Below are 16,212 nucleotides of genomic sequence, written 5' to 3'. Positions count from 1 at the left end.
GCTCGATTAAAGCGGGTATCGGATTCTCATCGTTCCGTTCAACAATTGTCGTCGTTCTGTGGGAATGATTGACCGGCGCACGCCACGCTGAACCAGGCCCCATTGCATCAATTAATTTGATTCCCACTCCTTCGAGAATGGTGCATTCCAGCTGGTGCACGTTTTTTTAATGGGACATTTTTTACAAGGGTTTTATCTGTCCGGTAAACATGGTCCGGATGTGGATTCACGATAATCGCGGTTCGATTTGTTGTGGGAACGATTATTGGATGATCGATAACCGGATAGAATAATAAAAACAATTCATAACAGATTTGGCAACACTGAATTTGACAGTTGCATTACGGTACAGAACGAATTCACTACTCAGAAATGCTACCAAATTTGAATGCAACGAGAGTAGACGGAACTGTCAAAAAAAGTTGATTTTTGTACATTTGACAGCTGTCATTCTACTTAATCCAAATGCAGTTGTATTCGAGAATTCCACTCATTTGAATGTTTGCTAAACACATAAACGTCAACAATTAGTTGTCAAACTGATGTCCAACTCAATTTTCATTTCTTACGTTTGACAGCTGTCAGTTCGAATCCGCTCTGTTCCCAATTTTTTTGTTCAGTGGCCAGGCCTACTGCGTAAAATTTACCGCAAGGATGATTCGTTGAGATGGATTGAGGTTGAGCCCGAATATTCAAACAATATTGCTAACTGTCAAATTCAGTGTTGCCAAATTGGCTTCAAACGTGCTTTTTCGGTGTGAAATTCTTTTTTGCCAATGCCAATGTTTTTTACAATGTCCCCCAATCTGTCATCTTGCTTCCGAAGAAACTCTGCACTTCTCGGGGCGTGATGATCTTTGCGTTCGTGGCCAAGATCTGACATCCTGTCGCATCCTCCAGCGAGTCTCATTAGCAAATCTTCTCCGTTCCCCAAACAGGCCTGGGTGGTTTGGGGACGGGAGAACAGATCAACATTATCCCGAGCATAATCTGTCAGTGCAATGCTCGGTTGTGATGTGTGGTGTACAAAATTAATAGCATTAGTGTTCTATTTATAATCGGAATGAAAAGTGTTTGGTCGTCTTTTTGAAGGGATTTTCATCTGATTTTCCACTTAAAAGGGGACGGGATCAAATCTTGGTACTTGACATTTCTTTGATTGATTCAGTATCAGGACTTATTGAGTCTACTGGATACGTATAATCAATCACTGCACTTGTCCAAAAGTACAACCCTTAACCCTAGTATCGAGCACTGAAAACACTAATAAAACATGGCTCGGCCCGGTCGGCAGTGCCAAGGTTTAGTGCACAAACACACAAGTCGTCGTCGAGGACTGCGCGGGAAGAAAATTATCTCAATTACGACTGCATTGAAATTTTATTTATTTATGCTTCTCTGGCCTGCCCCACGTTCCTCTAGGGGAAAAGCCGATAGGGAAAACGCCACACGACGAGTCTATAGCAGGAGTGCGGATAAGTGCTTGAAGTATAGCGTTAGAGTATGTTCATTGACTAATCAAGATCACTGAGAGGTCATGAAAATTTTATGAATAATTTGGAGACTCTTGGAAAATTGCTTTAGTGTTTTTTAAACAATCATTTGAAGTTGTGGGTCTCGTGGCGCAGGGGTAGCGGCTTCGGCTGCCGATCCCGATGATGCTATGAGACGCGGGTTCGATTCCCGCCTTATCCACTGAGCTTCTATCGGATGGTGAAGTAAAACGTCGGTCCCGGTTTCTCCTGTCTCGTCAGAGGCGCTGGAGCAGAAATCCCACGTTAGAGGAAGGCCATGCCCCGGGGGGCGTAGTGCCAATAGTTTCGTTTTTCATGAATTTCATAAACCCCACCCCAAATTCTAATACCTCTTTGCCCATAGTCCAACCACATAAGAGCATCGCTAGTCAGAGATCGTATAAATCATGATGCACTCGAAAAAAAACTAGGAACGAGACGCCGTTATGGAATCAATTGGCTCAACCCCACAGGGAGAGGCTGGCAAAAAAGATGGGCAAACAACTTCTTTTGGAATCGCCGGAAAAATTGGCAGCACTTGACGAGCAGAAAAAAACAGCGATAGAGAGAAAATTCCGGAAACGGGTAAAGGACGGATGATCGGAACACGGCTTGGTATGCCAATAATGCCGGCTGTAAGGGGAAACACTTTTGGCAGGTGCAGCAAAACCAGTGCACGTGAATGTTAATGGTTGTTGTTTTGCTTTTTTGGATGGGAAAGGATATTGAAAGTGACATGATTGTAAGGCGGCGCGGCACGAAATGGTGCAATTTTCGTGTCTGGGTTCAATTTTGAGAAAATCTGAACGAAAAGTACTAAGTACAAATCGATATATACAAAGTAAACGAAAACATTCCATTTACTTAATTGGATTATCGTAAACTTCTCAAGATTTTATGCATTCCGCTACTCGGAATCCATTCCCGTAACCTGCTGCTACTCTCTCTCTGTTTGAGTAAGCAATTTTGGGCCATGTGTGCGATGCACTTCAATCTTCAATCCCAAACTATCCAAACATTCAATTAGCACTGAGTACCCGAATGGCCCAGATTTCCGCCGAGTTCGATTAGGCCCGGTGCACTTACTACAATCACTCAACGGCAGAAGCAGCCTAACCAGAATGTCTTCTGGTAGTTGTTGGTTTATCCGACTTGGTTGTATTAGTAGTTTTAACTCATTTCTGAGTACACCCAAACCAGGGGAGCCAAAATCAGGCGATAAAATTATCCTGAAATTTAATTCTGCACTAGCGAAATATTCTCAAAATCGAAAGTGAGACGTGAAAGATGGACAAAATCTCTCAAAAGAACATCAGTTGTCAGTTACACTAAAACCCCGATACTTTGACACCGATAATTGTCAAACTATTCGAGCGAATTCAAGTAAAACAAATTATTTGGGCCAATGACGAAGTCTATCCTGCTCGTTCCAAATGTAAACATCATCTGACGGAAAGGAAAGGTTCTTTGTTTACTTTTCATTTTTGGACATTTTAAATAGTTTTGTTTGAATTTTTAATTTGATATCTCTTTTTTTTCGCTACCTCCAAACTACCAAAAAAGAGACAGTTTGTCAACTTAAACGGGGTGCTTACTTAAAAATATCATATGAGAACGTGTCCAACCACTGGGATTGTAGTGTAAATCGTTCAGCGCCACCAGAAACAATTTGAAAGGATCAAAAAGGTAATGTAAACAAAAATCCTTTTCTCGTTTGTGGATGTTTTCCTTTAGTATTACCGGAATGAAACTGTTTGTTTACATACACTCTTTGATCTTTTTACGTTGTTTATCTAGATTTGATTGTCTTCACATTGTTTACAAACAAAATTCGTGATCGAAAAGTGACACATGTCGTCATATTTTGCGGCGTTTGGCCTTTTTCATGCAAAAGTGTTACATTCTTGACTCGATTATCCGAAGCCTAAATTATCCAAAATTTGTATTAGCCGAAGGTCTCATGGGAATTTGAATCATGAATTTTCTCAATCGAATCATTCTTATTTTTCACATCAAATTTAAGTACAGCAAAGGTGAAAATATTTTTTTTTGAGCCTTTCCAAATGTTAAAATTTACTTGAAAATTTTGCAAATAGTTTTATTTTATTTTGGCTATTTTGGTTTAGAGAAAACCTCGTTTTTCCTGTGTAATTTTTATCGTATGCTGTATCTCAGCAACCATTGCACTATGGTACATTGGGTGGCCAAGTTTCAAAAAAGTGACCTTCTCCAAATATTTTTTGGTATTTTTTTCTCGAAAGTAAACATTCTAACTAAGAAAAATCCAAATATTCAAAGCTCTAAGTTTGTTCATTACGGAGATACGCAAGCTGAAAGTCAAAAAATGGAGTAAAAAACTAGCGTTTTTCGTAAAAAAGGCTGATTGTTTAATTTTAACATAGCTCAGCCATTTTAAATATTTTATTAGGACAATTATACATCGTTGGAAAGGTAATGAGATAAGCTTTGAAACTATTAATAGATAAAATGTTGTTTCCAAACCAAAAACTGAAGTTTTCATCGAATAACTGGAGCATTTTTTTGACAAAACTTATTTTTTTTTGTTTGTTAATCGAGTACTTTTTTTGCTAACCGATGCTAAACATGAAACTAAGATCACTTGAAAGATTGGATCATAATCTAACATTGCTGAAATTTCCAGCCTGCGATTTTTTGCGTTTTCGGAGATATGCCATTTTGAACATTTACGTTTTATCAAAATTTGCTGCAATCTACATATGCGCCCGTTTATTTCACTTGCTTTGCTACCTACTTCGTGGGCATCGTCGCTTCAAAAATCAATACCTGGTTTCAAGAAGTTCGAAATGACTTTATTGGAATTTTCTGTTGCCTACATTTAAAATTGAGTACCTTAGTCAAAATAAGGTATTCGTACCGAAGTTTCTCAAGCGAAACTGGAGAATCTCAGTTTGATACCGAAAAAAGTATTCAGCAAAATATTGACTTAGCATGATGAATTTCTGCGATCAATCCATGAAACTGATCCACATTTAAGTTCTATGTTGGTTAGTACAAAACATCATAAAAGTACCTTTAACATATCCTGAAGCCGTCAGAAACTCTATAATCAAATGAATTTTCATGAACAAGAACATTAGGATTAGTAAGAATATGTTTTGTATTTTATCGTTTTAATTCATAATTAATATTTTGAATGAAATTAATTTTTCTGTTATTTCATTTAACAATTAAAATTTTCGCAATTTATGCCCGTAAGGGTGGGGGCGGTGGGTCTCAAGTTATATGGCATGGACTCACAAAAAGAAACACACAGCAGTAAATAATAAATATTTGACTTAAAATGGATTTATTACGCTTAACAAAATTTTGTTGGAGGGGAGGAGGGGAGAGGGGGGGGGGGGTGTGAAAGAAAGTGGAGGGAGGGGTTGTGTTCTTAAAGTGGGGATGTATTAGCTTATCCATAATTTAATAATATAAACTTGCAATAAAATATATACGCAATTCTTTTGCACTTGCAAATGTTTGAAAAGACTATTTATTATAAACAATCCACTATTGAAAAACATGAAAAGTCATAAAAATCGACGTATATCATTTCAATACCATACAATTACCCAAATTTGTATGAAAAAACATTTAAAAAGCAAAAAAATAATTTGGCCGCCTGTTTGTATGGAGATGGCCCATAGTGCATTGGTCCAATCTTCAATATTGAGGCAAATTTTTTGGACATTTTCTGATCTTTTCGAATATTTACAGAGATGGTCAACAGATATTGAAATTTATGTAAATCATTCAAAAAAAATCTAATTATTTGATTTTTCGACTTTTTTTAAGTTTTTCAAAAACTACGTTTTATTTTCGAAAAATTGGCAACACTGTCAAATGAATTTTGACCAAAGGGTGCCATAGCTAAAGGGATACATATTTTTGTCATACCTAGAGTATATTTTTGAAAAAAGGTCTTATAAACTCTAGAAATCTAAAAATATATAAAAAAAAATCTAAATTATTCGCTCTACAGTATTGCCTTGGCGTTCTCGATCGCGAGATTCCTACTTGAAACTAGGTGTCCGAAGGCTTGATTGGTGAGGCAATTAGGTTTTACGCCGACTCGATTTGGAGGTTAGAAAGGAGTGCGGTCGTCGATTTTGTTCGGGGAAATTCGTCGACAATCGACGAAGACCATGTAAACAGTGCACACGAGCTGTCAAATGACGTCACGGTGTAAAACCTAATAGGGGGATGGCGTCGCTATTTTTAGACCACGTTTTCCACTTTTTCTCATCGAAACCGACTACTTTATCGACTTCATTTTGCTGGGCGAGATAGGACGCCGTCTATTTTTAGACGATGACTCAGCACTTTTCCACTCTTGCACTTAAAAAAAACCAGATGGCAGCACGATGTAACGCCACGTCCCTATTGCAAACCTCTTTTTACACCTTAGCTTCCATCCACCCCGGGATTCGAACTGACGACCTTTGGATTGTGAGTCCAACTGCCTACCAGCGACTCCACCGAGGCAGGACCCAGGGAGCCGACTCCTACACCTGCATTGAGCTAACGACCTAACCTCTACACAGTAAAAAATAATGTAAATTTGGAAGCTGTAATTTTGGAAGGTTGAATATTACCTCTTTTATGATGTAATTTACCTCAATTTATGCTGAAAAAGTGGCATTACACCAGAAAAGTGAGAGGCAAAAAAAATATAAAAATGATTTTTATAAATTATTTACTTCGTATTTTTATGTGTGTGAATAGTCGAATTAAACCATCACAAATTTTATTTCAACTTTGTGTCTTCTTCCCAAAAAATGTGATAGTAAAAAATTATATCGCTGTAAATTATTTAAAAACTTACTTTTGAGCTTTTATTTGTAAATTTTGGGACCACTGATTGGAAAAAGTTTCAAAATATTAAAAGTTGGGTTTGAAATTTGAATTTTTTTAGAGAACAATTTTTTACTGAGAAGTGCTATGCATTACTTACATCTTTACTATTCTCAAGATACAGATTTTTGAATACTTTAATAGCCTCTTTGTATGGATAGCTGCCTAAATTGTTTGAAAACTTGTATGGACGTACTAACACCTAAACTCCCAAGCTCGAGAAAAAGGGGGAATTTGTATGGAAATTTCTCCTTTTTCTCGAGCTTGGGAGTTTAGGTGCTAATGATGCAAAATTACTTCTTTCATCATTGGAAAAGTACATACAAAGTTTCATCCAAATCATAAAATACAAAAATAAAAAATCCAAGCAAATTGCTCCATATTGGATAAGGAAATTCCTAGATAGTTAATAACTGAGCTCAACGACATTAGACAACCGATTTTTTTTTCGTGGTTCGATCGTATATTATGGATAATTAGAATATTATTTTTTCCGAGGACTTCGGATATTCATGTCTGGACTGGACAGAATTCCTTCTGAGAATTCAAAATCACTTAATTTATTTTCTTTTTCTTTCCTGAGATTATTTGGGCCTATCACTTTGCTTATCAATCAATAGTTTGGTTTATATGTACCATTCACTGTCAATGAACTTTCATTTGAGTGTATTCTTCCGAATATCGCTTCTCATCTCAAATTTGAACATTTGCGCCTCCTCATCCGTTCGTGACTTGACGATCCTGCCATAATGACGTCCCCAAATTGGCCGATTAAAGGGCACGCGGAGGAGCTGGCGACGTTAATCATCTTGCAAAATTAACCAATTTTGAATTCACGGGTTTAATTTGGCACGAACAATTACGATGAGGTGTGTGTGTGTGTGTGTGCTGCAAAAAAAATCACCCACAAATCATGAATGATAGCACACGTGGCCACACACACACCCGTCAAGGTTCGTTCCGGAACCAATTAAACACGCTCTGCCGTGAAGCGATTACACAATCGGCGAACCACCCCCGGGGGACGTGGTTCAATTCGATAATTGGCCCATTTTGCCCCACTTGTGTTTTTCGTTTGGGGGATGACTTTCTCCGCGCCGCCGGTTTTTACCTTGAACACCGCCAACCGCCAACCAAGTTGAGGTTAGGAGAGCCACTCGTAAGGGTATTTGGCGTAATCTACACAAGTTTAGACTTTCTTGAACAGTTGGTTGCCATAGGTCGAATTAATGGGACAAATGGTACGAAAATGAGAACATGAACCGTCAAAAATAGGTTACTCTCCCCTAGTGCACCTCTCTATATAGAAAACCGATCGTTCCGTAAAGTGTTAGATGATGAATTTAATTTTAATTATGCATAAAATAGTCCAGAGGCGTGTTGCATGTAAAGTGCATACATGTAAACAAACAGACACACACACACTTGCACTTTTTACGACGTCGTGACTGGACCAGTTTCACCCGCTTCCTCCGGCCATGTGACGTGACGTGACGCTGCGCGGGAGAATATTTTCTAATTATAATTGAATCAAATTAAGAAGCCGGCGGCCTGGCTCGTCGCCGACGACACCGGCTGACAGATCCCGCAGGAGATGAAATTGGCCAGTTGATCGAATAAAATCAGATTAGTCGCCACGCCGGTGTCAAAGAGGCCCGGGGATGTTCACACCTCCGGTCTCATTTCCTGGGGAGTGATGCCCCCAACTTCCCCACCACCTGCTTTGTTTTCGTACGAACAAGACGCTGCCTAACTATAGGCGCTTTGCGCTCGGTGAGCGCCATCTAGACCTAGAAATGCAAGGCCTGGCAATCAATTCGCGTTTTCCCGCCGGACCAGTCAGTCACAGCACCGATGGAAGTGTGCTGTCAATCATCATCATCGACGACGTTGTCGTGTCTGGTTACGTGATGCCATTTTCACTGCAGCAGGTTGCACGGTAGACGGAACGAGCGAATGAAAAACTCGGTGACTCGGTCATTCCGGTTGATGGGCATGGATTCGTGCAATGTTTTGTGTGCGCTATTTTGTTTGCCCCCATCATGGACCACCTTGAAGTGGTTGGGCCGTTTTTTCTGCTGTCGGAGAAAGCATGTGAATCAAATAAATCGTTCTATTGACATCATGGTTTGAATCGATTTTTTGTTTGCTGTCGAGAACTATGACGACCATAACTGGGATGCACTTGAACTTGCAACCCACTTCTGGTCTGGTCTGCGGGGATGACGGAGGAAGATGATGGCGGCGGCGGAGAATATGCTGATTTGGTTCCAAGAGTTTACAGGCTCTTGAAATTTTGGTTGACCATTTGGCTGTCAAACAATCAATGGAAAGACATTGTGCTGGTCTTTTTTTGAAAAGTTCTGTCGGTTTTGCTTGTTTATCAGTCAATGGAAAAGACAAAAGGGCAATTCCATGCAAAGTAGTGACCTTCTCCGATATCAATGAAACTTTGTTGACATGTTATTCTGCGGTCAGAGACAAACTTGAACGAAATTTGACGGGCTTTCTGAATAAAATACACTGAAAGAAAAATACACGCCACTTCTATGAGAATTTTTGATTTTTATTTTAAAAAGCCACCTTCAAGGTGGGCCCACGTTTTTTTCGTTCAAAATTTTTGTAAAGATAGCTTAATATGTTTGCTTGATTTTTTTTCTCTCTAGTCCCAAAATAGCATAGCGTAGGATAGCAAAATGATATGTTTCAACCATAAAATTAGGTAAATTTGCATACTAAGATTCTTTTTTCACCGAAATCAGTCGTTGAGAAAAAGTTAGAACGGTAAACCATCTGTCAAAAATAACGATAATGAACTCTACTACCGGATTTAAGATGAAAATTAAAAATCATAAATCATTAAAACAGTAAGTTTGATCTTTATGTTATGACCGAAACTCTTGAGAATTGCTTAATGCAACAGCCAAAATTTAATAAAATATCAAAATAAATATGAAAAAACACTTTTGAGAAAGTTTTATTTAATTTTTCTTAGTTTTCAACTAAAAAAGTGGCATTAAAAATTTAAAAATTGAACATGTTGAAAATAAAAACGAAACGTATGATGAAACAATTTTGCGTTAGTTTCACACTTTAAAAAATGAAAATCTATCCTTCGATTTACAGCTCAGTTGAAAAATGCAGGCTTAAAACAAAAAAAAAAATTTATCAAAAAAAATCATTGCGAGGCTGGCAAGACCAACTGAAAAAAATCTACTAAATTTTCAAGGGGCCTTTCTTCCATAAAAGCTTAATAAAATGAGAAAAATCGGTAAACTTACAAAAACTCTAACCTGAAATGGACTGTAAATTTTTGTTTTCCGATTGCAAATTTAATTTTCCTTCAAATAATTAATTTTAAATTAACTTTGAACTGATTTTTGATATCTTTAAAATAAAAACATACATAAAATAATGATAATTCATAACCTTGCATATTTTTTAAAAGATTGTACAGTGTACATACTCAAAAAAATCGGTTCCAATGGAGTACCCGCCGTCGAGCAGTTTTTGCTTTTTTCTACAATGTATTTCTTATGGAGCGAACTGTCAATAACTGCTCGACTGCGGGCACTCCATTATAACTAAGGCTACCAACTGTACGGGTTTTTTCCTTACCGTACGGATTTTCGACCATTTTCGCGGATTTTTTACGGGCCGGAATTTTTCGCAAAATACGGATTTGTACAGAATTTTTATAACTGTAAAAAATTAATTGTTTTTTTTTTTTATTTGGCCAAAGCTTTTGAACTTGGATAGTTTTCCAGAAATTCCTTATTTCAGAGTGGATTACACAGTCCAACAAGATTTTGTCTCTGAGACGAGTATATGTGTTCCTAGTAGATTTTTGCCTGCTGAATCCGAATCCGGGTCCAGAAATGCTCCAAATGGTCCCAATTTTGAGATACACCCGTTTGAAATGTTAGTTTAGGCCAAAATTTGCTACTTTGTCGACTATTTTACAAAAGAACTATTGAATAAACAAATAAACCAATACATGTATCTTAAAGTTCACGTTTTCCCCTTTCTGAAACACCCCTAGTTTTTAAAATTTGATTGTTTCTACGCATATTTATAGCCATTTTAGAATTATTTTTTCAATTGGTTCTCATTCAAGTTTTTCCAACTTGCATGCAAGTCAAATTCTAATTTTAAAATGGCTATAAATATGCGTAGAAACAATCAAATTTTAAAAACCAGAGTGTTTCAGAAAGGGGAGAACGTGAACTTTAAGATACATGTATTGGTTTATTTGTTTATTCAATAGTTCTTTTGTAAAATAGTCGACAAAGTAGCTAATTTTGGCCTAAACTAACATTTCAAACGGGTGTATCTCAAAATTTGGACCATTTGGAGCATTTCTGGACCCGGATTCGGATTAGCAGGCAAAAATCTACAAGGAACACATATTCTCGTCTCAGAGACAAGAAACATTTGATTTTTTGTTGAACTGTGTTATCAATAATTGTTATTTGCAAATTCTTTACAAAACGTATTTATTAAATAAAAGAACCAAAGGCTTTCTAAAACTAATTAGCAAATGTAAAGTTTTTTTAACGGTCCTGTAAGCTATACTGTTGCACATGTTTGTTGGGTATTTTCAATAAAAAAAATCTAGAAATGTTTTCGTGAAAACACTGAGAATGATATTATTCGTAAAAACGAACTTGACATTCCGTGAACTTTCAAACATTAAACAAAAAAATAAGATTTGATCCAGCAAATCACGGTTTATTTTGTGAATACTTTTAAATGTGCAAGTCATAAGCATTCTGATAGCAAAGTGGAATTTGTAAGCTGCAAAAACGATACATTTTTATATGTTTAATTCCCATTTGTATTTATCTATATAATTCCTTGACAGTTTATCTTATACCATGGTGTCATATCGGCAAAATGTACGGATTTTTGCTCAGCAAGAGTTGGTAGCCTTAATTATAGCCATTTAAATAAGGTACCGTAAATCGGGGTGACATTGATAGGATTTCAATTTATTTATGGGATATTTTCCAACTGGCAAGGTTTTTCTCAAGATTATTATTTTCAAAACATGTACTGGGGTAGGCTACACAAGGTCCATGCACAATTTTTGAAAAAAAGTTTTTTAAAAGTGTTTAAAAATAGTTGAGTAGAAAATTCTTACCTTGAATCCCATGTGACTTTGATAGTCACACAGATTTTCAGATTTAAGGTGTACAAATTTCATTTTTAAGTCAAATGTACCATCAATTAGGTTTTGATATAGTTTTTAAGAAAAAAAAGTTAATATTAAATTAACTTAGTTTACCTATAACCTTTTAAACAAATTGTATATAAATTTTAAGTATTCAAAAAAAATCAGAAATTTGTTTGAAGTTCGTTCAAACTAGTTATGTATATAAAATTATCGATTTTAAACTGAATTCGAAGTACGAATGGAAATCTGGAATCTGAAATTTGTTCTACTGAAAATGCCGTAATATTTCAAGATTTTTTTAAATTATGTTTTGAAGACACATAATATTTATAATTGACATACCTTCTCCTAGTGGAAAATTGTCCAAAGAATCCGAAAATGCATTTTGTTTTTCGATTCGAAATCATATTCATTGAAAAAATCATGACACTTTGAGTATATTAAAATTGTATTATTTGTAAAAATTTCCTTAATTGCAATTAACTATTTTTTTAAAATTGTCAAAATTTTATAAAAACTTCTTCTAGTAGTACTTTTAACACTTCTCTACCACGGTCAGTATGATTCCATACCATTTCGTACGTATTTAATTTGAACTCTTCATTTTGCGGAAAAATCTCAAACCTATCAGAGCCTCTCCGGCTTTCAAAGTCATTCCGTCTTACGATACTCAATTGATCGGAAAATCTTTTCTCAAGATACATATTTTTTTTTGTATTTACATTCCTATTACCTGTTTAAAATTATATGGAATACATAATGATGCAAAATAGTTTCTATATTCGGAATGCATCGGCAAAGTTGCATCCAAAGAAAAGTAGATTTGCGAAAACATAGAAAATTACTCAAAAGTGGAGTTTATTCACACATAATCAATTTAAAAATTCGTTATACAGATATAGATTCTTTTATTGATTTTTATCTTTAAACTTTAGAAAAGCAAATGTGGAAAACTGCTCTTTGGGTTATTTTCAGCGTTACTGGTGAACAAAATTATTTTTATGCAAAAATGACATTTTTAGTTTTATTTACTCTTAGGAAAAGTTGAAGGAAATTCTACGAGATTTTTTTTTTAACATTTTAATGGAAACAGGGAAAAATATATTAAAAAATAAGAATTTCATTTTTTATGGTTTTTGACAACTCGACAATCTTTGTTACTAACACCCCACCAATCTTTTTGATTTTTAGCAGGAAATTCCACAAGCAGATCCATTTAAGATTCATTCCAATTCCCCCGCCGCGGTATCAACATGATTACGTGCTTTTCGCGACCACTCGATAAGATTCAGCAGTCGAAACCCTGCCAATCGTTTTCGCATTTCGCTAATTCGACTCGCTTGTTTTCTCTCCACGCAGATCAACGACATCGTTGCTGTTGCTGCTCTGTTCAGATCTGATAATTAAACCCTGCCCTGCGATTATGAAACATTTCTATAGGGCTTATGATCTTCCAGATCTCGGTGACGTCTGGCTTTGGGACGCGCAGGAAGCAAACAATTTACTATCCATTTCTTGTCGTATAGAACTTACCGCTCGCACGTCGGGAATCGCGCTCAGCCCGAGCCCCTCCATGACGATCTCCTGCAGCCTGGTGCGGTTCACCGCCGCAGTACCGCTTGCTGCACTTGCACTTTCCACTTGAGAGTCGTCGCGGTAGACTACGTTACTAAAACTACTAGAAGAACTACTACTGGTGAGTTGCCTGCCGCTGCTACTGCTGTAGACTTCGGCGGCCGCTACGTGGGTTCTGCTCGCCCGGTTATCACAGATAGATAGGAACAATAAAATCAAGAATTTCGATAAATTACTGCTAGTGGTGTAGTAGCAGGCGCTACTCTTGGGTGGATGCTGGTGCTGGTAGTGGTGCGGATACCGGCGGGAGTGCTTCTTGTGTGGCAGCGGATGTGACGCGTGCCGTGTCCGCTTGAAGCAGAAGTAGTACACTTCGGCCATGGTGGCGGGTAGATTTGGGTTCGGGTGGGCACTACCGTTTCGCGCTAGTTCATCCATAGTTCATAGCTACTTCCGATAGAGCTGGAGAGTTTAACAGTAGGCGCTGCGATTAAAGCAGGCTTTGAAGTCTGGAATGCTGCACCGCTTGTTACGATCTGCCGTATTACTCGGAGCAAGTTGGCGTAGTCGTTCTGAATGTTCTTCTGGATCGACGGCGGCGCATGGGAGTACCTCGTTGGCCGCCAAACCGAATTAGGTCCGTCGGTTGAGGTTATGCTAATTCGACGATGATAATAACCAGCTATCTGCGAGACTAGCGTGCGCGCGAGCACTGCAATTTGCCGGAGTTGTCGAACTGTTGAACACGCACAATTCTTCGTCTCACGCTCGAGTTGCACAGTTTCTTCTCCGGCACCTGATCTCTTCAAGTGAAACTTGTTTCTTCCTCACTCCACGCGATATCTTGATAAGGATCAAGTGATTTTCGTGTTTTGTTGTCGCACACCAGCCAACCTGCTGCTGCTCCTCGAAATTCTGGTGTGCCGTCGAGCTTGTCAGAAATGTTTTAATTTTATCTCTCTTCTCTTATATTTGCCTTTGCACTGTTATTTTATTTATTTGCTCTTGTTTCCACATACACACATCACTCGCGGGTGTACTTCTTCACTTTTTCCTCTCGATATTCTCCTCCAACTGCGACACACTGCACTTGCACTTGCTTAGTGCAACCGGCTTGCCCCAAACCGCCTCCTCTAAAATTTGATTTATTTTTACTTGACGTTCTGGTTCTCGAAATGTTGCCGCCAAGAAATGGCTCGAAAATTTTAATCTACTTTAGCCAATAAATCACGCGCGTAATCCAAATTTACTCTTTTTTTCTCGGCTGCCTTTCCGTCAACTGTTTTTCTTCCTCTAAAAACAAACTATTTCCCCCCTAAAAAAACGCCACAAAATTCTTCTACTTTTTACGTGCACTTTTTTTTTAAACCACGCGATACCGCCCAAATCGGCTTAAATCGCCGAAACTCAAAGGGTCTCAAGCGCGTGACGACGCGACGCGTAACGCAACTCGCAAAACTCGATGTGATCTGCTTGCGTGCCGAGCGCGAACTGTTGCCTCGGCGGCGCTGGTCCGCGTTACTTAACATGAAATTTTCCTCCTCGACGAGCTGTGGAAAGTCGTCGAAAGGCGCCAAAACAAAACGTGCGAGAGCGGAGAGAAAACAGGAGCGAACTCTCTGGCGCGCGCATCGAAGCAGGCCGTGATTGGCTGGTTGGGTAGCGCGCGCAACGCAAACTGAGAGAAAGGGAGAGAATTTATGCTACGACTCTTGTGAGAGGAAGGAAACGCGAGAGAGAAATGGAAAACGCACATGCTTTTAGTGGGCCACGCGGTCGTACCTCGCGGAGAGGCAAGAATAACGATTTGTTTATGTGTGGCGCTGACTGGTGTTGGCGTGGGATGCAAATGCATTGCGGCAAGTGCGTGTAAAAAGCTGTTATTTTTTTTTTTCTTCACAACTTATTTTTATTAGGTCCTTTTAGGTGCTACGACCAGGTTAGGACCGAGGATCAAAAATACAACAAATAATAAATAATAAAAAAAAAAACGTAGCTGAATCAGATGATCATTTTCTCGTGCCATGTGTCAGCAAGTGTGCGATCACGTCAATCTGTTCCTCGGGTGTCTTGCACTGCCTCAAGCGAACTCTGTATTCTCGGTAAATGGCCCACAGCTCCGACTCGCTGTACAGCATCCGTTCACCTTGTTGCTCCTTCGGGGTTGCACCGGCGTCGGCGCCAGTATTTCCTTGACTTCTTCCTGCGGGACGAGGATGTTTCTCTTCCGGTACCGCTCCAGGTAGCGGAGGGTAAAAAGCTGTTAAATATCATCACCTTTTGGGCGGGAGCATGACTCAGTAGCGCAAGTGATATTTTATGCGTGGTTTTTTGTTGTGTTTATAATTACTATAAATGGTTAGAGCAGGCTTTAGGAATTCCTTAAAAAAAGATATACGGAATGGAACTAGTCACTATCGCACTTGGATGGCAATGTCCTGAGCGAAAGATATGGAAAAGGCATTTAAGGAACTATTTGGTCTTTTGCACTTAAATTTTAATAGGTGTTGAAAAAGGCGATGTGGGTTTTTTGACACCAGCTTCAATTTCCGGTGAACGATAGCTGTGAGGTCGTCCTGTCTCTGGATTACACTGCGAGCCTTCGAATGGTGCATTTATGCGTAAAATTTTTCCATTCTTTCATCAAGATTTACGGATTCAATCCTCAAACAATTTGACAGTGAAAGTTAAGAGCTGAATAAAAAAAGTCAATTAATTTTTAGAATTAAAAATCTTTGATCAGAAATCTTGGGGCACTTGACTATGGTTAAGAGCGTGTTTTTTTTCTAGATTGTGTTACAGATCGTTTTGCAATCTTTTGAGAACTAAGTTTTAATTTTTTGCAAACATGTTTTTTCTACAGTACTGTTCACAAACATTAAAAAAAATCAAGAGTTCTTTTTTTGGAAAGGTCTTATAAGCTATTGTTTTTCATATGTTTATAGGACCTATTCAAAAAAACTCTAGCAATGCACTAGTTGGTATTCGTTGATTAGGGCCGTTCAAGGTCACCCGCGACAGAAACGAACAACGAAACAAAAAAAGTAACTTTTTTATTTGTGAAATCGC

At 38.1% G+C, this 16,212-nt stretch overlaps 2 protein-coding genes across 2 annotated transcripts in view; one reads left to right on the top strand and one right to left on the bottom strand.

Annotated features, from left to right (window-relative positions):
- Nucleotides 1-14,622, bottom strand: part of LOC120424448 (uncharacterized) — a 54,038-nt gene extending 39,416 nt beyond the window's left edge. Inside the window, exon 1 of the mRNA XM_039588581.2 lies at nucleotides 13,102-14,622. Coding sequence (XP_039444515.1) covers nucleotides 13,102-13,581 — 480 coding nt within the window. The 5' untranslated portion in view covers nucleotides 13,582-14,622. The remainder of the gene's footprint in view (nucleotides 1-13,101) is intronic.
- Nucleotides 1-16,212, top strand: part of LOC120424431 (tyrosine-protein kinase receptor) — a 295,519-nt gene that overhangs the window by 193,303 nt on the left and 86,004 nt on the right. The window lies entirely within an intron of this gene.

This window comes from Culex pipiens, chromosome 2 (genome assembly GCF_016801865.2).
Source record: "Culex pipiens pallens isolate TS chromosome 2, TS_CPP_V2, whole genome shotgun sequence".
NCBI lineage: Eukaryota > Metazoa > Arthropoda > Insecta > Diptera > Culicidae > Culex > Culex pipiens.
Note: the sequence above shows the minus strand (reverse complement) of the source record. Positions and strands in the feature narration are given on the sequence as shown.